Consider the following 16285-nt stretch of genomic DNA (forward strand, 5'->3'; position numbering starts at 1 on the left):
CAACTTTTCATGTTTGAGAATATCAATACTAGGATTGAAAACTACATCTCTTCGCCTTCAAAATCAAAGTATGACTTGATGGAGGAGTGTCTATGTGTTACTTTCATTATTAATAAAGATACTGCCTTGGCCCTTTAAGAGAACAGAAAATTAGGTAGGCGGGGTAGACAGAACAGAATGCTGGGTAGTAGGCAGAGTTGGGGAGACCCTTCAGGCAATCACCATAGTGAGTCACCATGGTTCTCCTCTTTGAGATGGACGCAGGTTAAGATCTCTCCTGGTAAGCCACCACCTCGTGGTGCTACACAGATTACTAAATATGGGTTAAAGGAAGATGTGAGAATTAACCAATAAGAGGCTGAAACTATGGGCCAGGCAGTGCTTTAAAAGAATACAGTTTCCGTGTAATTATTTTGGGTAAAGCTAGCCGGGTGGCGGGACACAGCCCTCCGCTCCTTCAACAATGACTTTCCATGATATTCTCTGCTTTGGTAAAAAAATGAAGCAGTTCACTGTCTCTTGTATTATAAGACCAGCTGAACTTAGTCTGTGTATGTGGGAGTGGGGTTAACAGACTATAGTATATGTATAGTATTAAACCAGGTAATGTTTTTCTTCTCATAGTTTCAAGATGAAACTTTCATTTTCAACAAAAGAAAATCTGATACTCAATAACCAAGCAAATCTAGTTGAAAGAAATATAAAGAGATATTTATGGCAGAGGCTTCTTTCTCCAATGAAATTGGATTATTGTAGTGAAGACTAACATTCTTGGTAGGCCAGATCTGATTTTGAAAATGAGTCTAAGAACTATGAAATTTCATGTTCCCCACTCCAAACTTATAGGACTTAAATAGAAACTGACTCTTTTCTTAAATAGACTGACTCAACCATGAGCATTTGTCTTTTTGTTGTTGTTGTTGATGTTGGTCCCTGGGAACCAGGGGGAGATGAGAATATATTTTCGGAAAGCCAGATCCTGTACCCAGATTCTTCATATGGATGATGTGCTGACCCTCTTTGTCTCCACATCTGCTTTTGAGTCCTTCCTCTCCAGGGCAGGGTTCTAGAAAACATCCATCAAAATCCAACTAGAGTTCGTGGCTTCAGAAAGGAAGTTTCATACTTTGATATTATCTTTGGAGGCAGTAACTGAGTTATGCTTTATAGGAAGGAACTTATACTGCCTTTGAGTACAAGTAAGTGTTTTATATTAACAAATTAAGGGAAAAGGTGATACAAAAGCTTTTGAATGATTTTCGTACTTTTCTCTGGGATCCTACAATCACCAAACCTCTTATAGTACCAGTCAGACAGCTCATCTACTATGCTTAAGGGAGTTTCCTTTTGACAGGAAGCATAATGACAAAGACTTAAATGTACCTCTAATAGTCTCAACTGAAACAAAGGCAGAGTTCCTATCAATGAGGATACATTCTGGGCTCAGGAACTTGTGTCCCTGAGTTGGTATGAGATAGCTTAAAACAATTATTCAAATTCTAATATTCTTAATTTTGGTATTTTATAAGCTTTCCAGTTGTCAAGTAGTTATTGTAGCCATAGATGACACTGAGGTTTTCTTCAAGTGTTTAGACAAAGTAAATAATTAGTAGAACCCTCATAGGATACAGCATGTTGTACTGAGATCGTACAACTGAAACTATTCAAATAGTAAAAATAAAGCCATTTAAAATAGGGAATTGTATATTGCCTTTATTATGTTTAGGTATGTTTCTTGTATCCCTGCTCTCTCCAAGACCTTTATCATGAAGGGATGTTGTATTTTGTTGATGGTTTCTTCAGCAACTAATGAGATGATCATATGGTTTTCTTTTTTATTTTCAGTTTGTTTATATGGTGGATTGCATTGACAGATTATTGTATGTTGAACCATCCCTGTTGACCTACTTGATCATAGTGGATGATTTTTCTGATGTGTTCTTGGATTCAGTTGGCCAGTATTTTATTGAGTATTTTTAAATCAATGTTCATGAGTGAGATTTGTCTGTAATTCTCTTTCTTAGTAATGTCTTTGTGTGATTTGTGTATCAGGGTAATTGTAGCCTCATAAAAAAGTTTGGCAATGTTCCTTCTGTTTCTATTGTGTGGAATAATTTGAGGAGAATTGGTATTCTTTTTTGAAAACTTTGTATAATTCTGCACTGAAACCATCTGGTCTTGGGCTTTTGTTGATTGGGAGACACTTGATGATAGTTTCTATTTTTTAAAAAAATTGTTATAGTTCTATTTAATTTGCTTATCTGGTCTTGATTTAGTTTTGGAAATGCTATTTATCCAGAAAATTGTCCATTTACTTTAAGTTTTCAAATTTTGTGGAGTACAGTTTTTCGAAGTATGACTTGATGATTCTTAGGATTTCCCCATTGTTTGCTGTTATGTCTGCTTTTCGTTTCTGATTTTGTTAATTTGGATAATTGCTCTCTGCCTTTTAGTTATTTGGATAAAGGCTTGTCTATTTTGTTGATTTTCTCACAGAACCAACTTTCTGTTTCATTGATTCTTTGTATTGTTTTCTTTATTTCTATTTTCTTTATTTCAGCTCTCAATTTGATGATTTTCTGTGGTCTAGTCCATCTCGGTGAGTTTCTTTTGTTTTGTTCTACATTTTCAGGTGTTCTGTTAACTCAATAGTGTGATATTTTTCCAGCTTCTTTACGTAGGCATTTAGTGTTATTAACTTTCCTCTTAACAGTTTTCAATGTGTTCCATAAATTTGGGTATGTTGTGTGGTCATTTTCACTGAATTTTAGAAAGACTTCAATTTCCTCCTTTATTTTTTCCTTGAGCCATTGGTGATTTTGATGAGCACTGTTTAATTTCCATGGGCTTTCTGAAATTAGTATGGCTGTTGAATTCTAATTTTCAGACATGGTGATCTGATAAGATACATTGAGTTATTCCATTTTTGTGTTTGTGTGTCTCTTGAGGTTTGCTTTGTTACCTAGCATGTGGTCACTTTTTGAGAAGGTTCCATGAGGTGCCGAGAAGAAGGTTTATTCTTTATGTTTAAATGGAATGTTGTATATATGTCTGTTAAGTTCATTTGAGTCATAACATCTGTTAGTTCCCTTATTTGTATGTTGAGTTTCTGTCTGACAGACCTGTCCAGTGGTGAAAGTGGCATGTTGAAGTCTCCCAATATTGGTGTATGGGGTTTACACTAATAGTCCTTAAAACAGCCTGATGTTGTCATAAAAAACAGACAGGAGGACCAACAGAACAGAATCAAATACCTGGATATTAATCTACATGCCTACAAATACCTGATTTTTGACAAAGAAGCAAAAAAAAATATAAAATGGAAAAAGGAAAGCATATTCAACAAATGGTGCAGGCATTACTGGATATCAACATGTAGAAGAATGAAAATAGATCCTTATATATCACCATTCACAAAATTCAAGTTCAAATAGATTAAAGACCTCAATATAATTCTGACCACACTGAACCTAATAGAAGAGAAAGTGAAAAATAACCTTCAATGCATGGGCACAGGAGACAACTTCCTAAATATAACTCCCATAGCATAGACACTGGGAGCAACAATTAATTAATGAAACCTCCTGAAACTGAGAAGCTTCTGTAAAGCAGAGAACATGGTCAATAAGACTAAACAGCAGCCTACAGAATGCGAAAAGATCTTCACCAACCTCACATCTGACAGAGGACTGATCTCCAAAATATACAAAAACCTCAAGAAACTTGACATCAAAAGAACAAACAATCCAATAAAAAATGGGATACAGACCTAAACGGAATTCTCAACAGATGAATCTAAAATGACTGAAAGACACTTAAGAAAATGCTCAGCTTCCTTAACCATTAGAGAAATGCAAATCAAAACAACTCCATATTCCATGGAGATTCCATATTCCATCTCTGAGAATGGCCAAGATCAATAACACTGATGACAACTTATGATGGATAGGACATAAGGTAAAGGAAACACTCCTCCATTGCTGGTGGGAGTGCAAAATGGTATAGCCGCTTTGGAAATCAATATGACAATTTCTCCGAAAATTAGGAAACGATCTATGTCAAGACCCAGCAATACCACTTTTGGGTATATTCCCAAAGGATGCTAAGTCATACCCCAAGACATGTGCTCAAATATGTTCGTAGCAGTATTATTCTTCATAACCAGAACCTGGAAACAACCTAAATGCCCCTTGACTGATGAATGAATAAAGAAAATGTGGTACACATGGAGTAGTAAACAGCTGGGAAAAATAATGACATCTTAAATTTGTGGGCAAATGGATAAATCTAGAAAACATCATATTGAGTGAGGTAATCCAGAGACAGAAAGACAACATAATGTGTACTCATTCATAAGTGACTTTTAGACATAAAGCAAAGAAAAATCAGCCTATACTTCACAACCTCAGAGAACCTAGACAACAAAGAGAGACATACATGGATCTAATCTACCTGGGAAGTTGAAAAAGATAAGATCTCCTGAGTTAATTTGGAGTATGGGGACCATGGGTGATGGTAGAAGGCAAGGGAGAGAAGGGAGTGAAGAAAAATATATAGCTCAATAAAAGCAACAAAAATATATTAAAAATAAATAAATACCCTTTATACAAAAAATAAAATAGGAAATTGTATAATAGTGGGAATAATATAACCCTAATATGTTAACTAAAATCAAAGAAAGACTACATGCTTCTAGAAACAAACAAACAAACAAAAAACACCCCACAAATCCTTTCTGATTTGAAGTGGAAATTTGTAAGTATAGACTCCAAATATTGTTTTGTACCCCAACTATGTGATTATAATTGAAAGTTGACTTGCTTCTGTAGGAAAGGGGTGTGGCATGTTAACTGTGCTGCTCAGCATTTGTTGAAGACAGTGATATCAAAAGCAACTGAGAGTCACAACTCTGGTTTCCAGAAACAGGGCTGGAAGACATCAGATCTTGCCTTGGTCCTGAGATGATCTTCAGGCTCCTCTGTGTGACCTTGAGTCTCCTGTGTGCAAGTGAGTGCTGGACAGGACACGGGTGTGCTGTCCTTAATGGAATTCCCCAGTCTTTTAGCTAAGATGACATCATCAGGCTCTGTTTTCCTCTATTACAGAACACATGGAGGCTGCAGTCACCCAAAGCCCAAGAAGCAAGGTGACAGTAATAGGAGAAAAAGTGGAACTAAGCTGTAACCAGACTGATGGCCATGACTATATGTACTGGTATCGGCAGGACCTGGGTCATGGACTGAGGCTGATCTATTACTCATATGTTGCTGGCAGCACTGAGAAAGGAGATGTCCCTGATGGGTACAAGGTCACGAGACTAAGGACAGAGGACTTCTCTCTCATTCTGGAGAAGGCTTCTCTGTCTCAGACAGCTGTGTACTTCTGTGCCAGCAGTGATACACAGCAGTGTGTGGCTGCCTCCCCTCTGCACAGAAAGTAAATTAGGAAGTCAAGATGCCTGTGTGCCGCAGGAAGTCCCTGCCTCTGTAAGGAAGATATCCTTCCAGGCTGTGTTTACTGTATAGGTCAGCAGCTCCCTTGTTCTTTAGAACAATAACACATAAGGGTTTATGTCTGTTTCTTCACTCAGCTCTTTACTCAGTCTTCCCAAGTTCTTTCCTCTCCTGCTAAACTTGTCTACATTCCAGGACTTCCCCATGTGTATTGTTCTGCTTTCAACTATGGAGATATTTTCTAAGGATATTTCTTCTGCACGGAACACACACCTTTCCCTTATTTCTGTATATCTTCTTCCCATAAAATATATGTTAAGGTAGGGCTATTTTTCTTTTTCTTTTTACAACTGTAATTTAATTACTTTGTTTTTTCCTCTTCTTCCTCTAATTGTTCACACTTACCCTGTTCAAAATTAATTATCTCTCAATTTTTAACAATTATTTTGGTGTTTTTTCTGTGTGGTGAGAATAAATATATAAATGTAACCTAATATCTATTTTTTGTTGCCTACCAGTATATATACCCATGTTTGTAAAATGGAGAACTAAACCCCATCTTCCAGAAAAAGAAATAGTGTGATTAGCATTCCAGAAATTAAGCTATATGCCTTGTTTTCCAGTTCTTGATGAATTTAGAAATATAAATATCATATTCCCTTCTTACAATGGGTAAGTAACTTGGCTCAGTGGGTGGTAATTGGACAGACAATTAAAGAAAACTGTTTATGCTTACACTGCAGTTTACAGAATGGGCAATAAAGTTGAATTGGCTTTGAGTTTGGAGATTCGTGCTATAATCACTTTTCTGCTGTCATGACAGTTTCAAGAAAATAAAGGAAGGTCTATTTTGCCTCTGTATTTCAATGGTCTATGATTAATTGAAATAAATAAATAGCCATTTGGGAGCCTGTGTTGTGGTGGAACAGCCTTGTAAGAAGATTATGGCAGAGCTGAGGTACCCATTTCATGACAGTCAAAAGGAAGGATAGAGAAAGGGAGAAGGAGAGAAAGAGGGAGTGGAAGAGAGAGAGAGAGAGAGAGAGAGAGAGAGAGAGAGAGAGAGATCTTTTAGATATGCTTCTACTGGACTATGTTATTCTACCTTCCCCTTCTTTCTAAAATTGTCTTCATAACTCAATGCCCTTTCTATTTTAAACCATTGGTGAAACCTAAGCCTCCATGACCTTCCTTTGACACTGGGTAGACCAGTAAGTCTTTAATACCTGAATCTTTGAGTAACAGTTAACATCTAAACAAAACAATCATTATTTTGCTCTGTAATATAGCATACCTGGCCTATAGAACTCTTATCCCCAAAAGATAAAGAATACTGTTTTTAATAAAGAGATAAGCCAGGAAATATAGAATGTTCCTCCAGAATTGTCAAGTCAAGAAAGAGTAAATAGAATTAGCATAAAACATTAACATTTTTCATTGTCACCCATCAGCAGCTGATGCTACGAGTCTTGAATTCAAATTTACCAGGAAGAAACATTTTCTAAAGAATTACAAAGCAGAATGTCTGTGGAGGTGTGAACAGGAGAAAATTACAGCCACATCAGAAACATTCCATGGGACATTTTCTTTAAAAATCCCATTTTATTAGTAACCAGTTTATCTGATTTACTTAAATTCTTTTCTTTTAAGTACATTCATAGAGAATTAAGCTATTAATATTTATTTTATTTTCTTTGTCATTTTGAAGATAGTCTTTCCTCTCTTTTTTAATCTTTAGAATCACTCTAAAATACATGATAATAACAAAGTTCATTTTAATGTTAATAGGAGAAGATATATTTGTTTACTCTGCATTGTGTCTAGAAATAAATTCACAGATTTAAAAACAAAAATCTATACATGCTAATTGCCTGGGGACATTAATTTAAAGGAAAATGAATAAAAACCTACTGATATCTAGAAACTTCTATTCCCTCTTCACAGGCTGTGGTGTAGGATGATGCAGGAAGGGGAAGAATAAATGTTTGGGAGAAAATGGAAAATGACCCGAAGAGATGGATCTTAGCTGCTGACAAGTCTATCTGGGCATAGTATGGACCTCCAGTGTCTCTTCCTGTGGTGACTTAATACTCCCTGTACTCCCAAGCAGAGGTTCATATGCTTATTTTGGAGAATCTGAGAGAAAGATTTAATCCATACTTTAATCCATAGGTCCGATCTTGCCTATTTTAGGAAGTCTATGTTCAGGAGTATATTTTTTTTCTCTTTGTGACTAGTTTCTTTTGTTTCACATAATATTTGTTACATTTGTAATCTGCATAAAAAACTTGACTGATTTTAATACTTCATTATATTAAAATTGTACATTTTCTACCTACCCATTGCTTTATGAATTTTTAAGTTGAGTCCATCTCTATGTTTTATATACTTTGGCAAAGACTGAAGAAGAACTCTTAAAAGAAATCCCACACTAGCTCAGAATTTAGTATAATAGAGGGTCATTTATTTAGGGGTAGACCCACAAATCAATATCCTTTGCTGGAACGGAGAACAGCAACTGAATCCTGCAGCAGGAAAAAAGAGGTCCTTGCATGCTTTACATTGGCATAAACTGTATAAGAGGTCACGCCCAAGTGTGCTGGTAACTTAAAGCCTATTGGTGGTAGGAATTCCTACAGCACCTCCCCTTTCATTTAAATAAGAAAGTTCTATGTCTAATGTAAAGTTATATACAATAAGAACAAATATCAGGTATAAAAATTAGGATTACAACCAGCATAAACAATATCAAGCAAGAAACATATGATAAATGTTTCAATAATTATCCTATCCTAATGAGTTTAAGTCTTATATATAAATAACTTGCTAAGTCATGAGAAGAAAGTAACTACAACTATCTAGTCTTCAACTCCAATGAAGACCTGAGAAGGGAAGTAATATTACTTGAGTAAACAGGAAGTACAATCAAGCAACTTCCAAAATTTGCAACAAATAACAGAGACAACTGGTTACCTGAACAATCACCACAAGTCTCATTTGTAACATTGAAGCAACCAACTTTGGCTAAGGCCTAGAGTAACTGACAGACCATTTTCAGAGGCAGGAAAAATTTTCAAAACCACTTACCCTGTCTTGGCAAGATTTGACAGTCTTTTTTCCTGCATCCTGCTTGTTCTGTCTGGACATCGTGCATTTGTCAATGATCAATGCATGTGCAGTTCCTTGCCCAAAGGCCAGCTTTGCCAAGAACCAAACAAGCTCTAAGTGGAGTGTCTTGGGTACTCAACATTCTCTAGGAATAGATTGGTGCTGCCAGGAGCAATCGTGTTTCATGTCAACAGAAACCTAAATTATTTAAATGCCATATACTACAGCTCTTTGAAGTGGTTGAAGACTACCTATCTATGTAGAATGCAATCTCTATGTATCTAAAGAACATGATTAGTCTAACTGTAAGTATGACAAACATAGATGACTATTGTTCTATAATTCTTAATACCTATGTAACTTAAAGACTAAGATTTCATATTAGAATATTATATAATAAACAGCTGTGCAACAAATGAGGACAATGACATCAAAATGTAAACGATGTATAAGTATCTTGATCGGAGGTAGAAATGTATGTTGCAATATAAATATATCCTAAAATTTTATCAATAAATAAAATGTCTTAAGCAGAGGTGGAAGCATGCATGCATACAATATTACAAAATAACTTTGCCTAGGTATACAAATATTGTGGATAAAAATAGGAGCATATTCAATATAATTTAAGCTTGTATTAATATACAAGAATCTATACCAATGTAAATTACCTATAAATAATAGCTCACAAGTATTCACTTTATTACTCACTATTATTATTAGTGTGAGTAAGCTCACACTAATCTATTATCCCATAAAATTTTCTTTTTTTTTCCAAAAGAAATCCCTGAGTCTACATAATTTCCTCCAACCCCCAACCCTATACAAATTATAATTAAGCCCTAAATGATGCATCATCCCTGAGGACAAACTTTGTTGGGAGAGGGGAAGGTCATCTTCTAGAATTACTTCCAGCTGTCATGGGTGATGTTCTTTCTATGGAATCCTGTGAAGGTAAAATGATGCTTAAGTTCCAAGATTATTGTCTGGTATAATTGCAAATAGTCTCTGAGTATTTTGTAGGGTTTTTCTGAGGTTCTTATTTGGAGTTCTTGACAGAAGGTTGTAAAAAAGTACACCCCACGTTGGGTGGCAGATGAAGAAGGATGCTTAAAAGAAATCCCACACTAGCTCAGAATTGAGTATAATAGAGGGTTATTTGTTTAAGGGTAGACTCATAAATCATAATCCTCTGCTGGAACGGGGAACAGCAACCGAATCCCACAGCCAGAAAAAAGAGGCTGGATGTGTACTTTACATTGGCATAAATTGTATAAGAGGCCACGCCCAAGTGTGTGGGTAACTTAAAAGCTACTGGTGGTAGGAATTCCTACAGCAAAAGACTGCCTACAAAGACTAGGAATGATCTGCTATCTATTTCCCTCATTTTAATTTCTCAGTGACATCAGCATATTGCAGAATAAAGCTATGAATTTGTTAATTAGAAAACCATAATATCTAAAAGTGTCTAAGATAAACTATACCATCTGTCAGCTAATAAAAGATTACAGCTTTACAAAAAGGGAAGAAAATAGGAATCACCATTATGGGTCAAATAAATCACTAGAAAACAACCTATTTCTGACAAATTGGCTGACAATGACATTAAACAGTGCATTTTCAGCACATACCTTAACAGGTTGGTAGACATGAGGGAGATATGCCAAGTTCCCAGTCAAAATTCTAAAATCTGTAGTGTCTATGATAAGAAATAACTGACTGCAAGTAACATAGATGGATGCTCTGTAAAGAAAGATTAATGAATCTGGAGATAACATTCTTAAAAAAAAAACAGAGAGAGTGGTAACAAGGTGTAAGTGAGCCGAGGGTAACTTCTAATTGTCAAATTTTGCAAGTGGGAATTTGAAAGTAAAATTTTAATATTGAAATTTCTTCAAACACAAGCTAGCTGTCTACAATAATTGCAACATTCTACCCCTTTTGGCTTTCCCTTCCTCAGACTGATTTAGTTTTCCAAGTGTTCACTTGGCCTCTCCACTGACAGCATCTGCTGTCAGCCTATTATAAAAAAAAAAATCACTTTGATTGACGTTAGTCCTTCATTGCTGGCGAGAGTGCAAATTGATCCTGTAGACAGGGCCATTTTGTGGTGATGACAGCGGGCAGGCCTGCTATTCGTCCCGCCTGACTCCTGGAAGGCTAGCTTTACACCCAAAATAACAACACATAAATTGTATTCATTTAAACACTGCCTGGCCCGTTATCTGTAGTCTCTTATTGGCTAACTCTCACATCTTGCTTAACCTGTTTCTAATAATCTGTGTAGCACCACGAGGTGGCGGCTTACCGGGAAGGATTCTAGCCTACATCCTTCTTGTGTTGGAGAATCATGGCAACTGCCTCATTGCCTTCTTCCCAGCATTCTGTTCTGTCTACTCCACCTATCTAAATCCTGCCCTATCAAAAAGCCAAGGCAGTTTCTTTATTAACCAATGAGAGTAACACATAGACAGATGACCCTCTTCCATCATTTCATTTGTGTGTTGTTATTTTGGGTGTAAAGCTAGCTGTGCAGGAGTCGGGCAGGACAAAAAGCAGGCCTGCCCGCTGTCATCACTACATGGTCCAGCCCCTTTGGATGTCAGTGTGGCCATTTCACAGAAAATTAGGAAACTACCTTCCTCAAGACCCAGCAATACCGCTTTTGGGTATATACCCAAAGGATGCTTAATCATACCACAAGGACATGTGCTCAACTATGTTCATAGCAGCATTGTTTGTCATAGCCAGAACCTGGAAACAACCTAAATGCTCCTTAACTGAAGAATGAATAAGGAAAAATGTGGTACATTTACAAAATGGAATATTACAGAGTGGAAAAAAATAATGAAATCTTGAAATTCGCAAGCAAATGGATGGAACTAGAAAATATCATTTTGAGTGAGATACCCAGACCCAGAAAGACAAATATCATATGTACTCACTCATAAGTGGCTTTTAGTCATAAATCAAAGAAAACCAGCCCACAAACCACAATCCAAGAGCACTTAGACAACAATGAGGACCGTAAGAGAGATATACATGGATCTAATCTACATGGGAAGTAGAAAAAGACAAGATCTCTCCTGAGTAAATTGGGAGCATGGGGACCGTGGGAGAGGGCTGAAGAGGAGGGGAGATAAAGAGAGGGGAGTAGAGAAAAATGTGTAGCTCAATAAAATCAATAAAAAAATCTTTTAATTAAAGTTGTTTTGCCAAGGTCCATCCCCCTTCCATCGGCATCTGGCATCTAATGACTGGAATATGTTTCCCTGCAACACTGTGATACAACATAGAAATTACTGTGTATTCTTCTTCTTTTTTTAAATGAGTTCGCTTTATGTCTTTCTCACTAGCACAAACAATATTTGAGATTTTATTGAGTAAACTGGAAATGTCAACAACTCTGCTGTGTTTTCTGGTTGACACCCCATACCCGATTTTGAGTTCTGAGCCCTCAATCACAGCCAGTAAAGATAGTCTAGTGACTGCAGAGAGGGCCACTAGGGGGCACTTTGAATCCACGGAGTGAACTGCTTCAGAGATCTGGTTTGACACCTGCAGGACGGTATTAGCTGAGGAACCGGAAACAGTGCTGTCTCAGGAGGTACAAGGCAGGGTCCAGGGGATCAGTCATCTTTGTACACCCACTGGGCATCACCACAGGGAGTCATGGACTGTAGCCTGGGCAATCCAGAACCTCCTGAAACTAGAAGAGAAGGAAGCAACTGCCTCAGAGGGAAACATGTAAAGGAATACTCCAAACCAGCCATAGTTATTCAGCACAGCGATTCCCCTTACCATTAAGCAGGCTGAGGCTAAAGGGAAAGGAGCTGAGCCAGCAGAGTATACCCAAGGGTACAGAGAGCCTATGGGAGTCAGCAAGATCACTGACCTCAGAACCTGACATCACAGCAATGAGCTGAAAGGAGGAGCTGACTCCTGCTCTCACCAGGGAGAGCAGCATGCTGAGGAGAAGGATGTGGGGCACTGCCCTCCCTGGCTCTGCCTGGGGCCCCAGCCTGCTCTGCTGTGTCACTGTCTTTCTTCTGGGAACAAGTGAGTCCTGAGCTCTGGGGGGACTGCTCCTGAGCTCCTCTACTGCTGCTGCACCCATGCTCTCTTCCTCTAGATGCTCACTCCTGTCTCCTGCCTCCCCAGGTTCATCAGATCCCGGGGTCATCCAGTCTCCAAGACACATAATCAAAGCAAAGGGAGGAAGGTCCATTCTCAAATGTACTCCCATCTCTGGACATGACACTGTACTCTGGTACCAGCAAACTCTGGGCCAGGAACTGAAGTTCCTCATTCAGCATTATCGAGAAATGGAGGGAGAGAAAGGAAACATCCCCAACCGATTCTCAGTCCAGCAGTTCAGTGACTATCACTCTGAGATGAACGTGAGCGCCTTGCAGCTGGAGGACTCTGCTGTGTACTTCTGTGCCAGCTCATCACAGCCTTACAGAGTGACAGGCTTTCTGTCCCTTAACCTTCCTGTCCCTGCTGATGATATACTAGTGAGCAGTGGGGAGATGCCACTCAGCCTTAGTCAAGTCCCAGAAATGCTTGCAGCTCTTTACAAATCTCTTTAGTGCTCGGCTGAGCTCATATATTAAGGTCTAAACACTGGAGTGTGGCCCAAGTCATCCAGATATATATAAGTCTCTGCCAGCACCTCTCAGCTCCTAGTCACTGCTAGGAACCCTGCTGTGAGCTGGGTGCTGAGGGGTGGGCGTAAACCGTATGTTTTAAAAAGAGGGTATATATTAATGTATCCATTTGCTGATGAAAATTTCTTCCTTCCTCCCTCCCTCCCTCCCTCCCTCCCTCCCTCCCTCCTTCCTTCCTTCCTTCCTTCCTTCCTTCCTTCCTTCTTTGCTTCCCTCCTTCCTTCCTTCTTTCCTTCCTTCCTTTTTATCTTTTTTTCCCCATTTTTCTGAGACGGAGTTTCTTTGTAACCTTGTCTGTCCTGGAACTCACAGTATAGATCAGGCTGGATTCAAATTCACAGAGATCTGCTTGCCTCTGTCTCTGGAATCCTTGAATTAAAGGTGTTCTCCACCATGTTGTTTCTGTAGAAGACTATTTCTACATGCCACTTTATACATAGGAATTGATAGCTCATAAAATTTTCCAACATTTCATGTCTAAAAATATCAACACTAAGATTGAAATCTATGTATTTTTTGTCTTCAAAAATCAACATATGATTTTCCAAGGTGTTCTCAACTTTGGCCTAAAACTTAGTAGCTCACTGGCTCTTGTGTTATAAAACCAGGTGTAATTAGTGTTTGTGTCTCTGAATGGGGTATGTGACAGGTTATTGATGTCTAATATTAAGCTATTTAACATGTGTATTGTCATAATTTCTAGAAGGAGGTTATATTTTAACCAACATAAAATTCATTACCTCATAATTCATCAATTAAAAGGAATATAAAGAAATATTTATGGCAGATACTTCTCATTTGAATGATATCAGAATATTGTTCAGCAGATTAACATTACTGATTGATGAGACTTTATTTCTGAAATGAACCTCAGAGAAATGAACTTTCTTGTTCCTCACTCCAAACATCTAAGTGTAAAGTAGAAAGTGCCACTTTGGACAGACCCAACCATTGGCAGTAGCCGGTTTTGTTGGTGGTTGCTGGTCTCTGGAAACCAACCAAGAACTGGGCATAGCTGGGAATGTAAGTTTTGGGATGGACAGATTCAGTCTGCAGCTTCTTTATATGAATGCTGTACTGATGCTCTTTGTCTCTGCTTCTGCTTTTGAGTCCTTTCTCACCAGGACAGGATTATAGAAGCTTACCATCAAGATCCCACCAGGATGTGTGGCCACAGAAATGAGGTTTCAGACTTCGATATTATCTGTGTAGGCAGTAACTGAGATATGCCTTATACAAAGAAACCTATACTGCCTTTGAGTACAGGCAAGTATTTCATGTTAGAAAATCTATAACAGAGGTGATACAAGAGATTTTGGATGATTTTGGTACATTTCTCTGGGACTCTAGAGTCACTAGTCCTGCACATTTCCATGCAAACAGCTCGTCCACATTGCTGAAGGGGGCTTCCTCTTGACATGATGCACAGTGACCAAGTCTTAGGTCCACAATCACAGTGTCACCTGAAACAAAGGCAAAATTCTGTTGAATGAAGACACACTCTGGGCTTAGCCTAGAAGTTAGTGCCTTTGTCTCTGAGTTGGTATGAAATAGCTTAAAACAATGGTTTAAACTGTAAATATGTCAACCTTGGTGTTTTATAACCTTGCTGGATGCCAAGCAGTCCATGTAGGCATAGAGAGCCCTGGCGGGTTTATCTGCAAGTATTTAGGCAAAGTGAAAAACTAATAGAAACTTCATAGAATACAGCATGCATAAGGCTATAAAAGCAGTAAAAATTAAAACAGTATAAAATAAGGAATAGGTCATAGTAGAAATAAAATAAGATTAATATGTTAACTAATTCAGAGAAACAGTAATGCATGTTAAATACAATATAAACAACAAAGTTTTTCTTATATGTACTCTCATAAATATAATAGAAAATATTGTTGTATATTCCAATTATGGGATTATAATTGAAAGTTGACTTGCTTCTGTAGGGAAGGGGTGTGGCATGTTAACTGTTCAGCTCAAGCATTTGTTGGAGACAGTGACATCACCAAGTCACTGAGAGCCCCAGCTCTAGTTTCCAGAAACAGGGCTGGAAGACATCAGATCTTGCCTTGGCCCTGAGATGATCTTCAGGCTCCTCTGTGTGACCTTGAGTCTCCTGTGTGCAAGTGAGTGCTGGACAGGACACAGGTGTGCTGTTCTCAACTTAATTCAGAAGACTTTTAGCTAAGATGACATCATCAGGCTCCGTTTTCCTCTATTACAGAACACATGGAGGCTGCAGTCACCCAAAGTCCAAGAAGCAAGGTGGCAATAACAGGAGGAAAAGTAGAACTGAGCTGTAACCAGACTTTCAACCATGACAATATGTACTGGTATCGGCAGGACCTGAGTCATGGACTGAGGCTGATCTATTACTCATATGGCGCTGGCAGCACTGAGAAAGGAGATGTCCCTGATGGGTACAAGGTCACCAGACCAAAGAAAGAGGACTTCTCTCTCATTCTGGAGAAGGCTTCCCCCTCTCAGACATCTGTATACTTCTGTGCCAGCAGTGATACACATCAGTGTGTGGCTGCCTCCCCTCTGCACAGAAAATAAACTAGGAAGTCAAGGTGCCTGTGTGCCTCAGGAAGTCAGTGCCTCTGTAGGAGTCCCTGAGCTCTGACAAACTAGGACATTTTTTTCACCATGGGTCTCAGCCTCACTGAAATCCACTCTTAACAGCTTTTCATGGCTGCTTGTTTCATCCCCACCCCTTGTTTCTCCTTTCAGAGAGGAAGCTCAATCTTTAATTGAAGTCACAGTGACTCTTTGATACTCTCACAGCCATTATTTTCTTCCCTGCGACCTCAGTGAGCTCCTCAGTCACTTTACTATGCAACAGAGTCACTTATCTGCTCTTCCCAGGCTGTGTTTACTCTGCAGGTCAGTAGTCCCTTTGTTCTATAGGAAAATAGCCCATTAGGTCCCATGCCGTTTTCTTCTCTCTTCTCTCTCATCAGTCTTTACCCAGCATTCCCCAGTTCTTTCCTCTCTAGCTAAACTTGTCTACATTCCGTTACTTCTTCATATATGCTGTGCTGTTTTCAACTCTGG

General features: G+C 38.4%; 3 gene segments (V, D, J or C); all 3 read left to right on the top strand.

Annotated features, from left to right (window-relative positions):
- The first annotated feature begins 256 nt into the window (after positions 1 to 256).
- LOC119807382 lies at positions 257 to 12312 on the top strand. The segment is given in 5 exon segments: positions 257 to 280; positions 2561 to 2599; positions 4921 to 5007; positions 5106 to 5436; positions 12126 to 12312. Coding segments are annotated over 4 exon segments (633 nt in total).
- A 229-nt stretch (positions 12313 to 12541) lies between these two features.
- On the top strand, positions 12542 to 13153 carry LOC119807381. The segment is given in 2 exon segments: positions 12542 to 12620; positions 12723 to 13153. Coding segments are annotated over 2 exon segments (510 nt in total).
- A 2130-nt stretch (positions 13154 to 15283) lies between these two features.
- On the top strand, positions 15284 to 15787 carry LOC119807380. The segment is given in 2 exon segments: positions 15284 to 15354; positions 15453 to 15787. Coding segments are annotated over 2 exon segments (381 nt in total).
- The last annotated feature ends 498 nt before the right edge of the window (positions 15788 to 16285 follow it).

This window comes from Arvicola amphibius, chromosome 2, assembly GCF_903992535.2.
Source record: "Arvicola amphibius chromosome 2, mArvAmp1.2, whole genome shotgun sequence".
Taxonomy (NCBI): domain Eukaryota; kingdom Metazoa; phylum Chordata; class Mammalia; order Rodentia; family Cricetidae; genus Arvicola; species Arvicola amphibius.